This window comes from Dama dama, chromosome 23, assembly GCF_033118175.1.
Source record: "Dama dama isolate Ldn47 chromosome 23, ASM3311817v1, whole genome shotgun sequence".
NCBI lineage: Eukaryota > Metazoa > Chordata > Mammalia > Artiodactyla > Cervidae > Dama > Dama dama.
In genome coordinates, this window is record NC_083703.1 from 59,578,122 (window position 1) to 59,601,240 (window position 23,119).

The 23,119-nt window shown below is 45.2% G+C and overlaps 2 protein-coding genes across 3 annotated transcripts in view; both read right to left on the minus strand.

Annotated features, from left to right (window-relative positions):
• Positions 1 to 4,364: 4,364 nt before the first annotated feature.
• Positions 4,365 to 5,802, minus strand: FAM209A (family with sequence similarity 209 member A). The gene is made up of 2 exons (XM_061125899.1): positions 5,554 to 5,802; positions 4,365 to 4,622 (listed from the first exon to the last, which is right to left on the minus strand). Exons 1-2 carry the CDS (start codon positions 5,800 to 5,802, stop codon positions 4,365 to 4,367), a joined length of 507 nt encoding a protein of 168 aa, XP_060981882.1.
• Positions 5,803 to 8,874: 3,072 nt separating this feature from the next.
• The window catches only part of RTF2 (replication termination factor 2), a 40,800-nt gene continuing 26,555 nt past the window's right edge, over positions 8,875 to 23,119 (minus strand). The window contains exons 6-9 of one of the 2 annotated variants that reach the window (XM_061126951.1): positions 13,591 to 13,704; positions 10,196 to 10,250; positions 10,006 to 10,101; positions 8,875 to 9,255 (exon numbers count right to left, since the gene is read on the minus strand). In XM_061126951.1, coding sequence (XP_060982934.1) covers positions 9,101 to 9,255; positions 10,006 to 10,101; positions 10,196 to 10,250; positions 13,591 to 13,704 — 420 coding nt within the window. In that variant the 3' untranslated portion in view covers positions 8,875 to 9,100. Of the gene's footprint in view, positions 9,259 to 10,005; positions 10,102 to 10,195; positions 10,251 to 13,590; positions 13,705 to 23,119 lie in introns of both variants that reach the window. The other variant, XM_061126950.1, reaches the window with a different exon arrangement.

Here is a 23,119-nt window from a genome sequence, read left to right on the forward strand (position 1 = left end):
ACACTTGCTCTCCTTCAAATCAGAAAGAAGGAGCATAAGAAAATACACATGTATCTGTTCATTTGCGCAAAAGAAATGCAGGAAGGATAAGACAGAAAGCAACGAGGCTGATCACAGCCCCACAGGGCTTTGTGGAGGGGAAGAGGGCATGGGATTCAGGTAGCAGGGATGAGAAAGAGAGGCAGTTCTCTAGGTGCATCTTTTTTCCTAAATCTTTGACTCTCAGTGAAGGCCAAAACCTACACTTCTCATGTGAACCAGCGGCCATAATCCTGGACATCAAACCAGAGAAATGAAAGTGTGTGTTCACATAGAAACCTGCACACAATTCTTCATAGCAGTCCTGTTATCATAAGCGAAAACTACAAAAGACTAAAATGTCCCCCCACAAGTGGATGGTTCAACAGACTCAGCAGCAGACAGGCATGAATTGTTGGCATATGACACCACCTGGATGTATCTGAAGGGCTGTATGGAGTGAGAGGCCAACCTCAAAGGTCACACACTGTGTGATTTTATTCACATAACATTGTCATAGAGATGGAAATGGTTGCCAGGGGTCGGGGGAGGTGGGGAAGGCTGTTGAGGGTCTCTGCCAGGATGGTGTAGTTGGGGGGGGGGGGGTCCATGCTTCTACACCCGGGACAGAACAACACAAAACTCTCCCCACACACTGTTGCAACATCTGTCTTCTGGTTCTGTGATTGTTCTCAAGTTGCATAACATGCAACCACTGGGGAATCCAGGTGAAGGGTTTAAGAAGACACTCTGTTACCTTTGTAACTACCTATGAATCTACAATTATTTCAAATAAAATGCTAAAAAACGTGATTATGGTCAAACAAACATGTCAGGGCATGGGGAGGTTTGGTCCCTGAGCCAATAGTTTGTAACTTCTAGCTTCAAGGAGCAGGACAACCCTATTCTTGATCCCCTTCCATTATTCCTTTGGTCCCATTCCTCTGATTTAGAGGCCAGGGACTAGGTCAGAGGGAGTGTGGACTTACCCTCCAAGGCATTGGGAACAGCAATGGTGTTCAGCAATTGGGAACAGAAAGATGGTGTGTGTGTGTGTGGGGGGGGGGTACTGATTTTCTACTGCTGTTTCATAAACTGTCACAAACTTAGTGGCTTCAAGCAACACACATTTATTCTCCTACATTTCTGTGGACCGAGAGTCTGTGTTCCGGTGGGTGGGCTCCTCTGCGAGAGTCTCACACAACGGGGGTTCCCTGTGACACGGGGGGCTCTTCCAGATCATGTCCTTGCAGCTGTGTGACTGAGACTCTGGGCTTCTTTTCTAGCTGTTGACTGGGGACTGTTCTCAGATCCGAGAGGATGCTCTCACATCTCTGCCTCATGACCTACCACCTCTGGCAGTGGTCTCTTCAGGCCGCCAGGAGAAGGTCTTGGCTACGAATCCTGCCAACCCTCCAAGTGAATCTCCTCTGACGGAGACAGCAGCGTAGACAGCTACAGCCATCTGGTGGCTTCGAGCTGCTGCGTCACTGCAGAGTGCGGAAACCCTGGGGTTTCAGCTGACAAACAGCAGAGGTGAGCGGCTTTGTGGGGCTCTCGCTCCTTGATCTATATCTATTACATTTTTGCATGAAAATAATGCATGAAACAGACTGGGGCGAGGAAAACACTATTTTCTAGGCAACACCGGGGTCTGCAAAGCTTTGTGTTAGTCGAAGCAAAGACTCGGGACACTTTTTTATGGGAATTGTTAAATTCACTTGTACGGCAGATTTTGTTCTAATTATATCCCAGATCAACTTCCTATACGAAATTTTGATGTTTTGCTCTTTCGTAGGATTCCCATCATTAGCTGGGACAAAATGACACAAAAATGATACGGAATTACATTTTTGCTTATCAGACAAAGAGGGGATGTTTGTGAAGGTTATTGAATATATCAGATTCCAATGAACATTATTTTCTGTTTGTTAACATATAAATTAGGACATCCCTGGTGGCTCGAATGGTAAAGAATCTGCCCGCAAGGCAGAAGACCCAGGTTTGATCCCTGGGTCAGGAAGATCGCCTGGTGAAGGGAACGGCAATCCACTCCAGTATTCTTGCCTGGAGAATTCCATGGACAGAGGAACCTGGCAGGCTCTAGTCCGTGGGGTCGCAGAGCTGGACACGACTGAGTGAGATGAACATAAACTAGGATCAGCAAACTTATCCTGTGAAGAGTTAGTTAGTAAATATTTTCAGCTCTGTGGGTCATAATGGTTTCTGTGCAGTAATTCAACTCTGCCACAGAGCATAAAAGTCACCACAGGCAACATGAAATGATAGTGTGGCTCTGTTTCAATAAAAATTTATCTATGGTCACTGAAATTTGAGTTTCATGTAATTTTCATATCATGAAATATGATTATCAGTTGATTTTTTTCAATCATTTAAAAACATAAAATCCATTTTTGGACTTCCCTGATGGTCCAAGTGGTTAATACTCCACGCTTCCACTGTGGGTGGAATGGATTCTATCCCTGATCAGGGAACTAAGACCTTGCCTGCCACATGGCGTGGCCAAAAATTAAAATTAAAAATAAAAAAAACCATTGTTAGTTCAAGGGCTGTTGAAAAACAGGCAGAAGCTTATTTGACCTGTGAGTCGTGATTTGGCAACCTTTCGATTATCTCCATTCTAATCTAAAATAGGCCCCATGTTGACATCACAGGTTAAAACCAAAGTCTTTTTTCCTTATCTGCATTTCTTCAGAATGTGCTGGAAAAATAACTTTTGCTTGAAAACACCCAGAGAGTACAGGAGGCACTGAGGAGACGTCTCAACTCCTTCCAGTTTTTTTTTTTCTTTTTTTTAATATTCTGAAAGCTGAAATTAAGACAAAAAGCAAAGGGTTCAGGGACCACTTTTCAAAGACAGGGTGACAATGATGAGAGGGGAAGAGATGGGCAGGTCTAACCTGAGGTCTCTCAGACACTGTGTGGGATTGGTCTTAAGGATGGTGCTCGAACCACGAGGATTAACTCTTTTTAGCCAGATGGAAGGCAATGGAGGTTCAAGCACACTTTAGTTAGGTGTGAAGTGGAAATAAGGGAACCTCCAGAGCAGATGTCTCTGCCTAGGCCTACATCTGCTTGTCCTAAAACTATCAGGCTGGCCTATATGAGGCGTCATGAGCTAATAGAACAGCCCAGAGAAAGTGTAGCTTCCATTAGCCATACAAACATGCCAAAATATCCACATTTTATTTCATTTTTATTATTGGGGGGTTTTGGCACACTGCAAGGCATGTGGGATCTTAGTTCCCCAACCAGGGATCAAACCCTTGTCCCCTGCAATGGAAGCACTGGGCTGGCTGCCAGAGAAGTTCCCCAAATATCCATACTTTAAACAAGTATTATAAAGAACATTCAGGAGACATAAGTGATGTGGGTTTGATCTCTGAGTCGGGAAGTTCCTCTGGAGAAGGCATGGCAACCCACTCCAGTATTCTTATCTGGGAAATCCCGGAGAGTGGCCCATGGGGTCGCAAAGGGTCGGAAACGACTGAAGTGACTTAGCACTCACAAAGAATGTTAACACTGACTGCTTCGGAAGCTCCTGATTAGCTTGTCTATATATGACATTAGAAACATAGTTTGAGTCTCCATTTTTCTTAATCCATATAGATACATGAAACCGTCAGTTTTACAGTAGAAAAAGTCAATACGTGAGACCCACAAAGATAGAATGAATAAGTCTCTGAAGGTAAGAAAATGAAGTGAAGGACTTCCCTAGTGGTCGAGTGGCTAAGACTCCACATTCCCAATGCAGGGAGCCCAGGTCAGGGAACTGGATCCCACAGGTTGCAACTATGACCACGTGCATCTAAATAAATAAACATTAAAAAAAAAAAAAAGAAAATGAAGTGAATCCACCATTCTCTGGACACACACACCTCATAATTCAATCATTTTATAATTTTAAACCTATAATTAAAGTTGTCCTTTTTAATGTAGTAAATTAGAGAAAAAATGATTCTGCCCTTTCCAAAAATAGCTACTATAAAGATAGCTATTATAGAAATACTATTAGCATCTTATCCCAAATATCTCCCAAGCCTTATTCTACAAAAGTCATGGCACAGTGGCCAAGACTGTCACCCAATGCTAATGTCACTGTCCTCACGCTTCTCACTACCCTCAGCTCTGGAGGAGGTAAGAAACACAAAAACAGGAACTGCAATGGCTTCTGGCCTCATGTTTTTTTTTCCAGTTTAAAAAAAAAATGAGAAAGGAAAAAGGTCACGAATTTGAGAACTGCTTTTCTTCACAACAGTTTTATAGTTTGGATACAGTTTGTCAGTACCCAACTTTTCCTCTCCTATTTGGACACACAAACCCACTCAATCGGCAGAGTCTTCTTCGCCCCAAATCTCATATATTGTAACGTTATGGTGTGGGTCTGCACTCCCTAAGTTCTGAAGCCTGAAGTGACCGCTGGTTGCCATGGTGACTTTCAGATTCCGCACCCTGGACACAAATTTCACAAGGTCCATCTCGAGCTGGGTTAAGGTATTAAATGCATAGTCTTTGTTTGGAGAAGCGTTTTTCCTTCCTGGAGGGCGAAATGTACAGCCCCGAAGGGTGGAAGGAGTCTGCACCTGTCAAGAAAGATATTCAGGGTGAATGATACCACTGACATGGCTAGTTTTGACAGAGTTCTAAGAGAGTTGGGCTCACCTGAGAGAAGTTGGCTCTAGCATTGATCTAGTCAAGGGACTGGCAAATGATGGCCAAATCTGGCCTGCCAGCTGTTCTTGTTAATAAAGTTTTATTGGAACACAGCCAGGCTCATTCATTTGCTTATAGTCTATGACTGCTTTCATGCTCAAAGGGCAGAGTTGAGTCCTTGCAACAGAGACTGAATGGGCTACAAAGCTGAAAATATCGACTATCTGGCCTTTTGCAGAAAATGTTTGCCAATCCCCTGCTCCCATCAGTTTGGACACAGTATCCTGGAGCTGTTGGGTCTGTTGAAGAGGGAACAAGCCACCGTATTTCTCTTCCCATCCCCTTCTCAGAGCTCTTCAGCCACTTCATGGACAGGCTGTTACTTCTTTACACCTCTGACTCTTTACGACAGATCTCTTCCTTTACTTGGAATAATGATACCACTTCCAGTCAGTTCAGCAACTGGTAATAGTTCAGATGCCAGGGAAATGAAAAATCAGGGGCAGTGAATCTGGCTCTGTAAATAATTTTGACCTGAAACATGCCAAGTTCTTCAATCTATCCTTATTTGAAGAAAATCTGATTTAACAGGATAAACACTGAGCCAAGGTTTTAGTTGCCTAATAAACAAAAGGTGGCCTTTAACTATGAGTCCCAACCTCTGTGAGTTCAGGTCTAGTTTTCTCTAAGGATATGTGGGGAAATGAGTTAACCAGCACACTCAGGACTGGGAGTAGATACTCCATATTCAAACTCGTTTTACCTAACAGTCTTGCCTATAATAACGAGAGCATCTGTTTCTCTGAGTCTGAGGTTTCTGAGATGGAATCAATGTGGAGTAACAAACGGAGCCACCCTTACCTTATTCTTCTCACTATCTCCTCGAAACTTCAGTATCACGTACAGCACAACAATAAAAATGAGCCAGAGCCACTTGCTCCCAAGCCAGCTTTGGGTATGCTCCGGTAGATTCTGCCGAATTCGAAAGTGCCCTCCGCAGGGCACCTTCCCCTGGGTTTCTTTGGATTTATCTCTCAGAGAAGAAAACATAAAGGCATAGCCACAGGAGAGACACAGAGGCAAGAACAAGCACCATTTCAGAGACTGCATGGTGAGCAGAGATGGGGCAGGATGTGGCTCACAGTGGGCGGCTACGCTCTTGCACCTGGAGACAGGGGACCAGGCAAGGCTGGATCGCGGTGATGTCACAGAGGCCCCCCAGCCAGAACCCGCTCTGGCCATTGTGATGACTTCAGGGCAGAGGATAGAGAGACTTGAGGGGGTCGCCTGGGAGTAGGATTTAAAGGGAAACGGCGTCATTTCCAGCAAGCAGGCGGGGAGTGACAGAATGCCATCTCCTTGCCAGTGTATGCTTTCTGAGCCTGGTGCTCTACTGGGAGGGCGGGTCCATCTCCTATTTTTATTTTTCCATTTGTTGAATCCAGACACTGTGGTGAGCAGAGCAGACTCAAGGCATGTGCCCCGGTGGAGCAGAAAGCCAAATGGGAGAGAAAGATAATAAATCAGAGGCTGCAAACTAGGAGCTAATGATGTTTTTTGTGTGGCCAACACTGTTCCGAAAAATGATTGTGCTCAGTCGCTAAGTCGTGTCTGACTCTTTGTAACCCCATGGACTGTAGCCCGCCAGGCTCTCTGTCCATGGGATTCTCCAGGCAAGAATACTGGAGTGGGTTGTCATTTCCTCTGCCAGGGGATCTTCCCGACCCAGGGATCAAACCAAGTCTCCTGCATCTCTTGCTTTGGCTGGGGTATTTAAATGGGGGTGGGGGAGCTCCATTTACAAAGGTCAGATTTCCGATTTCCTTGAAAAATATGGAAGATCTGATAACACAGGGCCCCACTCTGCTGGAGCCAAGTAGGAACCGCCCCTCTGGTGGCCATGTTCTATTGTCCCCACCACTTCCTATCACCTCATATCCACACTCGATGACGTCACCTGAGTGTACAATGCCTGGCTTAATTAAAAGTATCATTTATTTCATTAAAATTGTGATAAGGGGATTAGGAAAGACCTTTTTTGCTATATTTTTATTATTTATAAATTGAAGACAAACCAACATTTGAGATTAGTTTTACATGACGTTATCAAATGGTTACAGTATGAAGTGTGCAGTTGTTCATTAGCAAATTATGTTTGCGTTTTAGACTAATAAGTACAAACAGTTGAGATGAAAACTGAAGAAAAATGCCAATGTGAAGTTTGTGAATAGCTAGCCTTAAAAAAGCTCCATGCTTTTAGGTGATCTTTTTTTCCTGTTAGTTCTCCAGAAAAACAATGGAGATTGGACATCTCAATTTCAAATGTAAATGAAAACTCATTTTTAATATTTAATATAACTGCTATTGAAAAAAGTGGAAAGTGTTAGTTGCTCAGTCATGTCTCTTTGTGACCCCATGAACCGTAGCCTGCCAGGCTCCTCTGTCTATGGGATTCTCCAGGCAAGAACCCTGGAGTGGGTAGCCATTCCTTTCTCCAGGGGATCTTCCAAATCCAGGGACTGAAGTGTTATTACTGTGAAAAAACAAACTGTGATGAGGGAACTTCCCTGGTGGTCCAGTGGTTAAGACTATAATGCAGGGGACACAGGTTCGATCCCTGACTGGGGAATGAAGATCTTGCTGCAGGCTGAACAGCATGGCCAAAAAACAAAAAAATTGTGGTAAGAAATGAGAGCTTTAAGAGTGCAAGGGGGTAGCTGGAGGTTAGTTCAGGCAGGCAGGTTTTCCTGAAAAACATCCGGGCAGAGTGTGAGGGATGATCAGGAGCTGGCTGGATGAAGTGGGGGAAAGGCTGACATCCAGGCAAGTGTGGGGACTGGGAGGTGACAGGGGTGCAGCAGATAGAGGCCGCCGCCAGGAATACAACCAAGCGCCCGGGCCATTGCATTCGAAACCAACAGCTTCTAAAAGTGACACAAAACAAAAAAAAAAATCTCAATTAGCAGAACAGAGGGCCTGCACCAGTTCCGCTGGGTCATCTGACTCACACTTACTCCTCAGAAAGAAGACTTCTGCTGCTACAACCCAGGGTCCATGGGGTGTCTGCACTCAGCCTCTGACTGTGTCGAGCCCAGGGAAGTTCTGTGAGAGGATGTGAAATCAGAAGGGGAGACAGAGGAGAGTCGGACGTACCACACAGGCTGACCTGGGGCTCACACTCCCCCTAGCTTCAGGGGCGGGGGGCTCCCGGGTAGAGAGCTCACAGGGGTGCGAGACCCCAGGGTTGATCAGAAATAGGCATGGTAATCATAACTAGATGTATCTGTATGTAAATGTACATAAACGATAATTTTCATGTTTTTTCTGGAAAAAATTCACAAAAATTCACTGATGTTAATATAATCTGATGAAAATGAATCTATATTCACATATCCTCAGGTCCAACTCCTCAGATTGCTAAGGCAGAGGACAGGGTGACAGAGCAGCCTGGCTTCAGTTCTCTAGCACCTTCCCCTCCCCAACTCCAGGCTGCTCTCTCCCGCTTCCAACCTCCTCTCCCAGCTCCTTTGCCTGATTTTTAAAAAATTTTATTTTCCTGAAGCATAGCTGATTTACAGTGTTGTGTTTCTTCTGCCTGCTTTTTAATGGAACCTCATGCCCCCGATCTCCTATAAGGAACCATCTCAGTAATATGCCCCCGTCTCCAGAAGGCAGGGCTCACAATCTTGATGCTCCTGCCTTTAGAGCAGAGTTTCATTAGTTATTGACTTTAACACACTTTATGCATGAGACACACCAATTTTATGCCCAGTTTCCCTTTTCATAATCTGCTGAGAGAGAACGTGGAATTGACGTGACGTCACAGAATTACTGTCACTAACAATGCAATGGCTGCAAGTTTCTTACTCAAATATTAGTGGAAGAAGGAAAACACAGAGATGAAAGAAAAAGCAGACTTTAGACTTAATTTTTGTACCAAATTATCAGGTGCACAATTAAATCTCCTCTCTCATCACACCGATGGAGCAAGGAAACCCCCTAAGTCCCCTGCTCTGGTGCAAAACACTCCCTCCCACAGCCCCGCAGGCAGAACGTACTTGAAACTCAACTAGAAACTCAACTCGTCCTTTCTCAAGTTCAGTCTCACTCGGCTTATTTAATTAATTAACCATTGGCAGCAAAACCACGAAAATTTTAGTCAAAATGAGCTGACCACACACCCAGGAGGAACCTGGAGTCTTTAATTATTCTGAGCATAAATATGGAGCCAACATGCTCTCAGGGCCGTGGGAAGGTCCAAGTGCACAGAGGGTGGAGGTGAGCGGGAGAGAATGACAGGCGAGGCCGGTGGGGTCACAGAGTCCCCACTGCGCCCTCCTACTCGAGTGGCTCCAGCTTTAAGAGGACAGCAAGTACACAGGGCCCAGCTGAGGCCGCACTGCTGGCCTCAGAAGCAGTAGGATGTGTGGGTGACCCAGTGGGCCGACTCCTCCTTGGAGCGCTTGGCGGAGCTGTGGGTGGTGAAGAGAGACTTGTAAGCTTCTGACTCTTCGCTGTTGGCGATGGACCTCTTCGCGGCTTTTCCAGAAGCGATCCCGTGTGCTGCTGGAAAAAAACGAAAAGCTCTGAACTCTGAGGCTGGGGCTGCAGACCATTCCTACCATCACATTCTCGAGAGGCCACCAAGCCCAGGAATTTCCCTCCTCTTTTCTGGGGAGGAATGTTGAAATACAGTATCTCAATCACCAAGCCCAAAAAACAAACGAAGCTACTGTATGTAAATCTGTCATTTAAAAATCACCTTAATCACTACTTGCACAGGCCCCAGCTTCAGAGATTGACACACATGAGACCCTGAGGCCAGGTGGCTGGTATGTGGAGGGGTATCTGGAACCCATGAACACAAGATGACTCACTCCTTACCTTATCCATCTGTGCTTCTCTTTTGTGAAATAAATACTAGTGTCTCTAAACTCTGGACTAGCCACCAAACAGCTCCTGGTCGGGAGGCAGGTGGAGGGAGGCTGGCTCCAGTGCACATCTGGTGCACAGAGAACTCAGCCTTAAAATGGGGAATGAACGAGTCAAGTCTTTGGTCTCTGCACCCCGTTCACCTGGCCCTACGAGCAGGCTCCACAGGAAAACTGGACACGGCATGTGTGAACACCCCCTTCAATCCCGTGAATCAACTGTTTCTTAGTCAACCCCCAAGAGAGCTCAGTGAACCCCTAACAGAGCAAGAGACACAATCAGGATAAGCTCGAGTCTTCAGAGTCACCCCAACAAACAGTGACACAACCACGCGGGTCTCCAGCCATCTGAGTGGCCCACCGTCATCTCAACTGGACCCACCTGCACTTTTTGGAGCCGAGTTGGTCTTTTTCTCTCGAGTGTCAAGGTTGGTTTCTTCGGGCTTCCCTGTTTTCATTTTTGACGGTCCTGGGGTTTCTGTGAAAAAACAAAACCAAATCAGGAACTTACTTAGCAAAACAGGCCTAGGGTCTTATTTTTGCTAAATAAGGCCTTCTTTTTAGCATCTTACCTTCACTGACATCTGATTTTGAGACAGACTCTGCCGCCTTAGGTTTCTTTGTTTTCTGTGAAAAGAAAGGGAGAGAGGACATTGTTCCAATTCACTGATTTTAGCGTCCGTGTGGCTGCCACTGGCCTGGGAGTCCAACTTGAGGCTGACACAGGTCACCTAGGGCAGGGTTCCCTCTGAAGACGACTTTGACCCTCAGCCCTGCACCTTGGTCCTGCCTAGGTGTTTCTGGCTGCACACTTATGCCTCACACAGTATACATCTTGAGAGATCTGCTCAGCAGTTATATTCCAAAACCACATCCTCAGACAATTTCAATGAGGAAGACAAGTTTCGGTGAGAACAGTCCGTTTTAACAGTGACCGCTGCACACATAAGAGCAGTTAGCTGGAGAGTAACATAAAATCCAGACAGGATAACTATGGACCGAATCCTAACCTCTTCAGGAAGACCTCTTCAAAGTGGTCAAAATGCTCTGACATCTGTGTATTTAACTGTAAGGACTTGAGGCCTGTACTAAAGAACACTTTAGCCAATTCTCAACTGTGGATTACTTCTGTTAGAATTCTGTCGCTCATAATAGTTAAGCTGGTCAGCAAAAAATTAAGAAATGAAACTATTCTAAAAACCACACAGCTGGGCTTCCCTGCTGGCTCAGTAGTAAAGAACCCACCTAACAATGCAAAAGACACAAATTCGATCCCTGCACTGAGAAGATCCCACAGGCCGAGGAGCAACTAAGCCCATGTCAGAACTCCTGAAGCTCGCACACCCTAGAGGCCATGCTCTGCAACAAGAGACGCCACCACAATGAGAAGCCCATGCAGCACAACTAGAGAAACCCCACGCAGCAATGAAGACCCAGTGCAGCCATAAATAAATAAACATTAAGAGAAGAATATTAAAAACCACACAGCTGATTCAATCATGGGACAAACAGGACTCTGTTCACTGAGGGAATTTACTTTAATCATGCCATTTCCTTCAGTATGCAAAAGGTGGCGCTAAAGATACACAGCCTAACCCTTTCAGGAGGCTCCCATATCTAGAAAACATCAGAGACCCTGCTCAGGCAGTGGTCTCTTGGTCTTGTAATATATATATATATATATGCCATGTGATTTGTAACACCTGTACAAAACGCAACGTCTTGTTCATTTCACACATGCAAGACATGCATTCAACTCTGAGGGTAACACCTCACGGTTCAAAAATAATACAGAAAACTGACTTCTAAGCCCTCCATTCACAGCTAGGGTTATGATATTTGAAAAGCACCGGCAATGGGGCATTAGAAAGGAAATGCTATGTCCTATTCCTAGCTGTCGGTATATTTGGGAAATATTTTGGTTTCCCGGCAGCTGTCTCTAAGAGGCATTCCCAGAAGCTCCGGGGAGGACCCTGCGGAGACGGGCAGGTTAGCTCCACTGGGCTTTCAACAACTTGGCGGAAGCCTGGGACACAAGAGACAACTAAGATAAGAGGGCTACGACCACACCACCGTTTCTACTAAAACTTCCTTCAAAATACAATCTCCCTCTTCTGTGCTTTTTAAAAACTGAACTTGGTTGATAGTAGCAATCAAGAACAAGCAGATCCTTTTTGGTAAATGGGCTCTGTCAAAAACATTTCAAACTTTTTCTTTTTTTGCTCGTTTGATAATAAGATCACAGTTATTTAGAAAACCAACTTAAAATGAACACATTTATAGATTTAATTTTTCCTAAATCTAAAGTCACTGCGGATGGTGACTGCAGCCATGAAATTAAAAGACGCTTACTCCTTGGAAGGAAAGTTATGACCAACCTGCATAGCATATTAAAAAGCAGAGACATTACTTTGCCAACAAAGGTCCATCTGGTCAAGGCTATGGTTTTTCCAGTGGTCATGTATGTATGTGAGAGTTGGACAGTGAAGAAAGCTGAGCACCGAAAAATTGATGCTTTTGAACTATGGTGTTGGAGAAGACTCTTGAGAGTCCCTTGGACTGCAAGGAGATCCAACCAGTCCACCCGAAAAGAGATCAGTCCTGAGTGTTCATTGGAAGGACTGATGCTGAAGCTGAAACTCCAGTACTCTGGCCACCTCATGCGAAGAGTTGATTCATTGGAGAAGACCCTGATGCTGGGAGGGATTGGGGGCAGGAAGAGAAGGGGACGATGGAGGATGAGATGGCTGGATGGCATCACCAACTCGATGGGCATGAGTTTGAGTAAGCTCCAGGAGTTGGTGATGGACAGGGAGGCCTGGTGTGCTGTGATTCATGGGGTCGCAAAGAGTCGGACACGACTGAGCGACTGAACTGAACTGAACTGAAACCTAAACCCCTTTAAAACACAGAGTGGCTCTTTATCCTCATGAATGTTGTAATAACCCTGTACAAGACCACTTCGAGGAACACTTCTATTGGCATTTGATCACACAAGTTGGGCACAATTTCCTGTACTACAGAATAATTCACACACATTATTTATTTTCTACCTAAGTGAGACAATAAGAGGAGGAAACCCAAATGGTTTAGCTCTTTCTGAGAATTCTGGACACGTAATACCAACACCACATTCTCAAGCATCAGGCTTTTAAAGCCCCCTGAACATGAATTACATATTATTTGAGAGTGATACAGTCCTGTACTTTCCTCTATTATGGTTTTTAAAAAAGAAAAACCTGAAAAATCTTTAATTATTACATCACTGGTAGATGTACTCCAATTGCATAAAAACAGGCAGGCTATTTTTTCTTCCCCATAATTTTATGTCCTCAATTTTCTAGTATTTTAGGCATTCTTTTGCCTTAGTTCTGAAGACACGAAATTTCTCCCACATTTAACCTAAACCTTTTTCTTTTAAGAATAAAAAAAAGACCATAGCTATCACTTTAAGTACTCAAGAAAAAACAAAATTTACTGCTGGATCCAGAATCAATGGCATATTGAACAAATTTCTTAGCTGATCAACTGTTTTGAACCTGGGGCACAAAACAAAGCCTGCACCCCCACACCCCCACCCAGAGTGCTGCCTGCAGCTGATGCTCACTGAGGCGCCACTCAAAACAGGTGGGCAGGAGGAGAGGCCAAGCAGTGGGAAGGCTGTTCTCTACTCTCCTGGCCACGTCCATCCCCTGTGGGTGGGCTGACCACTCCTCCCCCCACACTGAGGAGGGAGCTCAGAGGAAGCTCAGTGCGGAGCAGACCATGGAGCCTAAGCTGCGAGGCATCTTCCTAGAGCCCAGGCTCTTCTAGGTCATAAAAGCCACCTCCATCACTGCAAACCCTGAGGGCGCCACCAGCAGCGCAGGTTGGGGGTTGCAACGGACTCCAGAGCAGGGGCAACAGCTGGGCAGGACCTACTTTCACCCAGACTCAGAGGCTGAGGGCAAAGCCCAGGACGCAGTACCTTCTCCAGCTTGGCTCGCAGCCGCCTCTCCTCCATCCTGCTCTTCAGCACTTCCACGTCTTCCTTGCTGCCATTGAGCACGATGACGTCATCCTCCTGGAAGGCAGCCCCACACTGGACAGAGAGAGGAGACAGGTCCCGTGAGCACGTGGACGGCAGTGACCCCAGGTCCTGGCTCTCAGCCCAGCCACTGGGCCTCCTGTTGTTTTCCCGCCTGCACCTTGGCTTGAACAGCTGTGGAGGTCCCGCCCTGCTTGGGGAAGTTTCCGGGCATGGTTAGCCCAGTAGGCCTGCCTACGAGACTGGCCTTGGCTGGTGTCTGGGAACGTGCATTTCTGGAGGGTTCTTCCCATTTCCAAACTGTGCTGGGCTTCTGCTCACAGTCCCCAGCCCCACCACTGGACCCGACCTCTGGGTGCACAGACCCGAGCATAGGGTGGGCATTTAGGAGATGCCTATTAAGGACTCACTAGCAGTACTTACTGAGCACCTACTGCTGCCTCATCTCATGATGACAGACTTAATAAGAGCCCATGAGGCTCACACACAGCTGAGCCAAGGCTAAAAGGGAAGGGACCAGGGGATCTCACATTCCATGGGTCTGTAACCTTGACCTCAGAGCAGCACCTTCCTGGGGGATCCCTAGGAACCACCTCCAGTTTCCAATCAGGAGTTCTGGGGTGGGACCTGGGAATTTACATTTCTAATGTGTTCTCAGGTCCTGCAGGTGCTGCCTGTGGGGGAACCATGCCTTGAAAACCACAGTTCTAGAGTTTAGGAAGTTGGCAATTGGGTAAATGGGCTGAATTCCAGCAGGACAGGGGAAGCACCATTCCAGAGACACAGCTGCATCTCAGCTCTGTCCTGGGCTGCAGTGGCCACTGTCATCCCCACAGGGACCTGCACTCTCAGCTGCTCCCTGGGGAGCCCGCGCTGCTGAGGACAGGGTGTGAGCCAGGGGGCAGGGAGCACTTCTTCCTGTAGGCTCTCCAGAGGCCCTCTGCCTAGACCCTGGCCTCAGTTACCACCTCTGTTAAATGGGAATAAACTGAACTTCCAGCAAGGGTAACACTGAAGGGACTAGAATGCCGAGTTGGGCAGGAGCACTCAACCATCCTCAGCTACTGTTGCAGTTTTGCATTTTCCTGGAGCAGAGCTTCCGGTATCAGCACAGGTGGAGCTCTAAGACACAGCCCTCCACACCATGCTCTAACCAGCTTCCTTAGGCAGAAGCACTGCCTACCCTGAGTTCTTCATCCATGGATTCAACCAATTTCTAGCTAGAAATAACTGGGGAAAAAATTTTTTTTCATGAAGTTCCAGAAAGCAACACTTGAATACTCTTTAAATAGTTACCACACATCTGTGCAGGGCAGTAACTATTTACACAGACCCGCAACTATTAACATAACATTTACACCGTATTTACAAAGCATTTACATTCTATTAGTAGTAGTGTTGGTCGCTCAGTCCTGCAGATTCTTTGCGACCCCATGGACTGCGGCCCACCAGGCTCCTCTATCCATGGGATTTTCCAGGCAAGGATACTAGAGTGGGTTGCCATTTCCTTCTCCAGGGGCTCTTCCCAACCCAGGAAGATCATTAGGTATTATTATTATTCTTAGGTACATTCTATTAGGTATTTTATTAAGTAACCTGAAGGTGGCTTGGAGTATATGGGAAGATGCATGTCAGTCATACGCAAATACTACACCATGCTATATAAGGGATTTCAGCATCTTCGGATTCTGGTATTGGAGCGGGGGATGGTCCTGCACTAACCCCCTAGCCCCCAGCCCAGTAAGGAGGGCTGACAGTTACACGGCTGTGTTCTCCCTGCTGGGAGGTGCGCCCCCGCGTTGGGGGAGAATGCAGAAGGAAGCCTCACAGGATTCCTCTAGACTCTGCCCAAGTCTCCATCCCTCACCATGAGGGCTACACACCCCTGCTGGATCAGTGGACAAAGCTGGACCATGAGGACTGCTGTAGGGCAGGTCCAGTGGGTCCTACTAGTTCACTCTGCCCAGACCAGTAAGAGACCCACTGTGCCCAGAATCTCTTTGATAGAGAACATTCTCAGCACAAGAAAAGACACGCAAGTGCTGTTCTTAGAAGTTGCCAAAGCTTTCCCAGAATCTCCCAACCCTCCTCAGCCACTGCCTTAGCTGGGTTATTTATTGTGGTTCTGAGTCCAAAAAGCATAGCTTCAGGTCAAAATGAGCTCATGTTCGGGTAAGTTTTCTCAACTGAAAAGATATTCCTTTGACCCACCAAGCCCAAGGTCGGTGCCAAACAAATAGTTCTGTGCACAATGAGAGAGGTGTGTCCAGCCTGGCGTCTAGCCAGGGCTGCCCCTGGAGAACAGTGAGGCTGGCAGGCCAGGGGAAAGGAAGAGCCCCTCTGCAGGGAGAGAGTCCCCCTAACCCAGAAGCCCCGGGTTGTGGGAGATTTGGGCAGAGCCTTCCCCTGGAGGTGTCCTCCTTGGAGAGACAATGAGAGAAAATCTGCAGGAACAGGATCGGGTGGTAGATAAGGCCCAGTGGGGCTTGGGGCCGGGTTCCCGCGTCAGTAACCCTCCTGAGCACACAATCATGAGGCAGAGGTGTGGTGTCTGCTTCCCCTGCTCCGTCACAGTCCTCGTCGTCCTCCTCTGGGGGCTTTCTGTGCCTCCTTCCACCTTCCACCATGCCTTGCTGCCCTGGTCCGATCACGTCAGCGGCCTGCAGCCTCCTTCCCCTGCACATGACTGCCTAGTTGTCTGTGTATAACAGTGGGCTCTACCCTGCCTACTGCTGTGGTGTGCTGCCCCCAGCGTTGTACTCTTAGAGCTGACTTAGCTGCTAACACCACCAAGTCAGGAACTGCTCACATTAAAACTCGCGGTATCGTTTCTGGTCTTACATTTAGATCTTTAATCCAGTTTGGGGTTTATTTTTGTGTATGGTGTTAGAAAGTGTTCTAGTTTCATTCTTTTACAAGTGGTTGACCAGTTTTCCCAGCACCACTTGTTAAAGAGGTTGTCTTTTTTCCATTGTATATTCTTGCCTCCTTTGTCGAAGATAAAACTCCTAGAGGAGAACATAGGCAAAACACTCTCCGACATAAATCACAGCAAGATCCTCTATGACCCACCTCCCAGAATATTGGAAATAAAAGCAAAAATAAACAAATGGGGCCTAATGAAACTTAAAAGCTTTTGCACAACAAAGGAAACTATAAGCAAGGTAAAAAGACAGCCCTCAGATTGGGAGAAAATAATAGCAAACGAAGCAACAGAAAAAGGATTAATCTCAAAGATAAACAAGCAACTCCTGCAGCTCAATTCCAGAAAAATAAATGAACAATCAAAAAATGGGCCAAAGATCTAAACAGACATTTCTCCAAAGAAGACATACAGATGGCTAACAAACACATGAAAAGATGCTCAACATCACTCATTATCAGAGAAATGCAAATCAAAACCACAATGAGGTACCATTACATGCCAGTCAGGATGGCTGCTATCCAAAAGTCTACAAGCAATAAATGCTGGAGAGGGTGTGGAGAAAAGGGAACCCTCTTACACTGTTGGTGGGAATGCAAACTACTATAGCCACTATGGAGAACAGTGAGGAGATTTTTTAAAAAACTGGAAATAGAACTGCCATATGACCCAGCAATCCCACTTCTGGGCATACACACCGAGGAAACCAGATCTGAAAGAGACACGTGCACCCCAATGTTGATCGCAGCACTGTTTATAATAGCCAGGACATGGAAGCAACCTAGATGTCCATCAGCAGGTGAATGGATAAGGAAGCTGTGGTACATATACATGATGGAATATATTACTCAGCCATTAAAAAGAATTCATTTGAATCAGTTCTAATGAGATGGATGAAAACTGGAGCCCATTATACAGAATGAAGTAAACCAGAAAGATAAAGACCAATACAGTATACTAACACATATATATGGAATTTAGAAAAATGGTAACGATAACCCTATAGGCAAAACAGAAAAAGAGACACAGATGTACAGAACAGACTTTTGGACTCTGTGGGAGAAGGCGAGGGTGGGATGTTTCGAGAGAACAGCATCGAAACATGTATATTATCAAGGGTGAAACAGATCACCAGCTCAGGTTGGATGCATGAGACAAGCGCTCAGGGCTGGTGCACTGGGAAGACCCAGAGGTATCAGGTGGACAGGGAGGTGGGAGTGGGGATCGGGATGGGGAATACATGTAAATCCATGGCTGATTCATGTCAATGTATGGCAAAAACCACTACAATACTATAAATTAATTAGCCTCCAACTAATAAAAATAAAGAGGGAAAAAAAAAACCAACCTCGCCGTATCTTGCTCTTTGTCTCCAACATTTAAAAGACCCACTAATATCAAACCCACTGCTCCCTCAAGGCCTCAACTGCCTGGACTTGATCTGGCAGCCCTTGGAGACAGCACCTGGCTCTCCCACCAGCTGCAGACCTGTCACCTGACCTCACTAGGCTTCTGCAGGACTCCAGGGCCCTAGGTGGAGCAAACCATCCCTGGAGGTGAGTGAAACCAGGGCAGGAATCAGCCTTCTGCCATGATGCCAGCCTCCAGACTGGGACTCTTCTCTGTGGACTAACGGGTGGGAGTCACTTTAGAAAGGGGGGTGGGGGAGGGCTGCTGCAAAGACCCCAAAGGGACTGATCTTCTCTCTGCCTATAAAAGTAACATGCACACAAAGCAGAAAACACCCATATTTCCCTGTGAATGCATTTTTCTATGTGTGCCATTACCATACACTTGAAATCATACATTCATTTTCAGTTTTGCTTCATCACTTGGACCTTAGATGTCCAAAAAAATGGGGGTGGGGGGAATAGCTAAATAAATCATAATACATTCCTAAAAAGGAAGAGTATATATAGCTATTTTAGAGTTTCTGACAACACAGAAAATGATTATGTGTTAAAAGAAAAAGTATGCTGGAAGTTATATATTCATATGATCTCTGGATGCTAATTTCTTTTTAAATATTGAAAAAAACAGGTTAGTAGGAAAGTGCTGAAGGGGACAGAGTTAAGAGTAATATGCTTCTATATCTGTATTTTTATATATGAGACAAATGTAGTAGTGGTTTCTCAATTTTTGTTCTTACGAACAGTAACTGTGATGAAGAACTGATTACACGGATCTCTGACCTAGAAATTTCACTTCTGAGACTTGGTTATTCTGTCATAGAACCCTGTCAGTTTCCTGCATTCATGGCTTATAATATTAATAAATGAATGTATGCCTGTATGTGTGTATGGACTTTTAAAACAGGGCTTCCCTCTGTCACACTGTAAGATCCAAAGGAGGTTTTATCTTTCTTGGTTGTAGCCAAGTCTTAAGCACAGGCTCCTGCACACAGTGGACGCTCAGTAAATAACTGCTGACTAAATGAATAAGAACATAACCTAAAGAAATATTTCAAACCAGGATGGGATGGAGTGAAATCTTAAAGCCAAATAGCTCCCCTAAAAGGCTGCATGAACCTTACACTCCCTAAAACATGTGAGAATGCCCATCACATCACGTCAAAGGCAGGGGAAAAAAAAAAAAAAAAACTTATGGTAATCTAAAAAGGAGAGGATCACTCCTCTTGGGCTTTAAGAAATACAAAAATACCCCACTGTATTCATAGCACCTCTTCTGTTATTTATGTGTTTAGGCTGTTTTATTAGGATTTTCATTAAAAAGAATCAATATGTATAGGAAACTGATACAGTAACCCTATCTTTCGTCCACTTATTACAACAGCTCCTCCAACTTTGGTTTTTATTCTGTATTTTCCTGAGAGCTGTGGGAGTGTAAAGTGCATGCAGGCAACTCTCCTCATCATTTTCTCAGCTGTTTTCTTCTACTGTTTTTTTTCCCCCAGGTTACGGATGTGAGATCCAGGTGAAATCCAGCACCAAACCTCTTCCCCCAGGGACAGACCTACCAGGCCAGTTCAGCAGCACCCACGGGACATTTAAGACAAGCCCTTAGGGTCCCGGGGGGCAGCAGTACAGCAACACTTCACGAGCTGGCAGGGTAGCCTTTCCTTTCTTGGTAATATTAGTCTCTCGACTCAGAGACTCTGAACACCTTCATACAAATGTACACAGGGTCTCCCCACTGAAAGGCTGCACAGATCTGTTTTTATATAAAAAGCATGCATGTCACACATACAGCAATGCTGCAGCCCCTTAAGATCAGACAGACCAGGTTCTCTTTGCCCCATTAAGAAACCTTAAGAAACATCTGTTCCGCAAAAGAGCAACAGGTATCTCAAGTGACCGCAGGTGAAGAAAAGCTGGACTCATCTGACTTAACAAAGAGCTCAGGTGTCTGGACACCCACGAGGGTGAGAGTCTCTGCGGGCTCTGAGTTTCGTCTCTTGGCTTCGCTCTCCCCGGCAGACACACGTGGGGGTAAACCTAAAGAGCGGACCAGCAAGTGGAGGACCTTTTAAGCCAGAAAAGGGAAGGATGTTAAGAGACGTACCCATCAGAGGAGAGTAACAAAGGGGGGAGCCACTATTGGTGGACAGAGACTCCACCTCCGACTCGTGCACAGGCTAAGCCGGTGGCTGTGGGAAGACAGGGCAGGGCCAGGACTCTGCCTGTGTCCCTGAAGTCTGGCCTCTGGAGAGCCATGCTAAGGCACTCGACTGCTCCAATGCTACGTAGGAAGCAAGGAGATTTTTAAGTGACTTTTATTTACTCCCTGAATGAAAAAGGCTCAATAATCAATTCTGGCCTCCTACTTTTAAAAACATTTAAGAAATCTGACCCAGGACTGCCAGGATTTCACCCAGCTTTCAGAATCCGAGAAGCATCCGAGCTGCCCTTCACCTGAGCCAGGTGTTTGTTTTGTAAAGGGAGCCAGCCCCGAAGAAACACTCAGGTTCTGTTTTTCAACCCATGGGTCAGAATCGACAAGAATAAAATCCTCCAGGGACGAAAGGGTGACAAAACCTGCCAAGCGACTCTGGTTCATGTGATTTCAGCAGGAGCCGCAGAAAAGAGAAGCAACTGAAGGAGAAGAAAAGCCAGGCAGGGTGCAGACACGCCAGGACCTCCGACCCATGCGAGGAGCATCTCTCGGTAAGTGCTTCATGAATGCCACAGGCTGAGCAGGTGTTGTTACTACTAATAAAATGAAATTTAAGTTTTTCTGTGTCTCCTCCATGCCTTTAAAATAGAACTATTGGAATATCAGTAATATTTTAAAATTCAGAAGTATCGTGCATCTTTTCCTCTCAAGAAACAGCCCTCATTTTTTCATTTAAGCCAAGAAAATTTAAAGTGGAATGTTTTTAAGAATGAGATCAATTTGATTTTTAAATTTTAAATGCTGCCATTTATTGATTCCTCATGTGGGAAATAACTAAGTCAGCCTCAAGGGCATGTCCAAACTCTCAGTTCTCAATCTGCACCAATAATAAGAATGTTGTATTTGCTGTGACTGTTCTGAGTGGATATCCTGAAATGCAGTTTCCCTCTTCATATCAAAGTGGCTGAAGAAACAAATACTCATTTTAGGAATTAGCATGTTGTGATTAAGACATCTATTTTACCAGATAGCTAGACGGTAAGAGTTCAAAACTAGTCTACTATGTTAAAGCTCAAATAGTTCAAGAAAAAAACCGTTAACTTGTAGGATGCTCTGGACATCATTCTGAGCCTAGAGATGACAGAAAAAACACAGAAAGTTTTCATCGCTGCAGCTACAGTGACTTTTTTAGGATAAACACACAGTAAATGGATAGAGAGTTGACATTCATGGTCCAAAGGTCTCACCACTCCAGGGGACTGGCGGGTCCTAGGCACCCCCATGCAACTTAAGCATCGAGCACCCTCCCAGGCCAGGCTCAGGAGGAAACACTCATCCATCCACTCCCACAACCCTGGGTCCCCAGGCCGTACGAGACAGGTTCTATCATATACCCCAACCTGCAGTCCAGAAGATAAAGACTACATTGTTTAATCCCTGTTGACATTAACTAGCTAATATTAATGCTCTAAAACAGAAGTATACTAGAGTATAGGGCAAAATACTACACGTTCATCTTTAAAGATGCCCACGATCTATTTACTAACAGGAATAATCTTTAAATAAGTGTGAGTTTCAACAAAATAATTAATTTATACAGAATGTTGCCAACCTGCCCTAAAAAGTCTATACAACAACTTAAATCCCATCATAATAAAATTCAAAACGACTGCCCTGAAGTGTTCAAGTGGCAATACCTGGTACCAAACCCACATTACTGGCTTTGTTTTGGGCTGTTAAGGCTTGTTAGTGGGGTGGGAGAGGAGGACTACAGAAGGATAGAGAAGAAAGAAAAAAAGAAGGAAAATATACTCACTGGCTCTCACAGTTAGGATAGTAAGGAATTGTGAAATAACTTCTTGGAAACATTTTAGGCTTGGACAAAAAACATAAAAGTTAAATTATTCCATTCTGAGAACTAGAATTAGAAATCATGTGTGACTGCTAATACCACAAAAAGGAAAAAATCTTAACACCATCCTTAACCATAGCCTTGGTAATTACTTCTATTGAAGGATATTCTACAAAATCTCTGAGATGTCATATGTCTTCAGTCAACTAACTGTAAAACCTTCAAAACATTATTCATTGTCTGGAAGCTATTTAATTCTACCGTACACTATACATATTTTATTGTTATTATTTTTTGGACATTCCCCTACCAGGGACAGAACCCATGCCCCCCCCCCCCCTCAGTGGAAGCACAGAGTCTAAACCGCTGGACCACCAGGAAGAGCTCCATTGCATGCATTTTAATGATGTTTTTGGGGTGCTCAGTTGCTAAGTCGTGTCTGATTCTTTGCAACCACATGGACTGTAGCCCGCCAGACTCCTCTGTCTGTGGGGTTTTCCAGGCAAGAATACTGGAGCAGGTTCCCATTTCCCACTCCAGGGGATCTTCCCAATCCAGGGACCAAACTCGAGTCTCCTGTGGCTCCTGCATTGGCAGGCGATTCTTTACCACTGCACCACCCTGTGAAGCCTTATTTTAATGAGGCTACTCATTAAAAAAAAAAAAAAAAAAGTCTGAACAAAGAACTTCTATATCTGCTCCTGCTTCATGAAACACAATAACTTCCACTCTTTCTAAAGCCTTTAGAATACAGTTTAAATAAAACTTTTTGCAGAAGAAAAAAAATGGCTCAAAAATAAAAGACTGTACTTTTTAAATGGGATGCATGTTCCCCTCACTTGAAAAATATTGCTTATATTTCTTGGAAATTAGTGATAAAAAGTCACATGCTTAACAACTATAGTTTCATGATGACTACAAGAAGTTGATTTCACATTACAGAAACAACACAACAACAAATCACCAAGAACAGAGGCTAGGAAATGCCTGCAAAGCTGAAAATGGTGTTCATTACGACTTCAAAAGAAAAAATTGCCAGGCCCTAAAGGGAAGATCCCTATAGGAATTTTCACGTTATCCACCTCAGGGAGGTTAAACCAACAGCAAGAACTATATACATT

Coding starts and splice junctions, on each gene's coding strand:
- FAM209A (XM_061125899.1), bottom strand. CDS start 5,802: ATGCAGTCTCTGAAATGGTGCTTGTTCTTGCCTCTGTGTCTCTCCTGT. Junction 4,623..5,553: donor GAGATAGTGAGAAGAATAAG/GTAAGGGTGGCT, acceptor CTTTCTTGACAG/GTGCAGACTCCTTCCACCCT.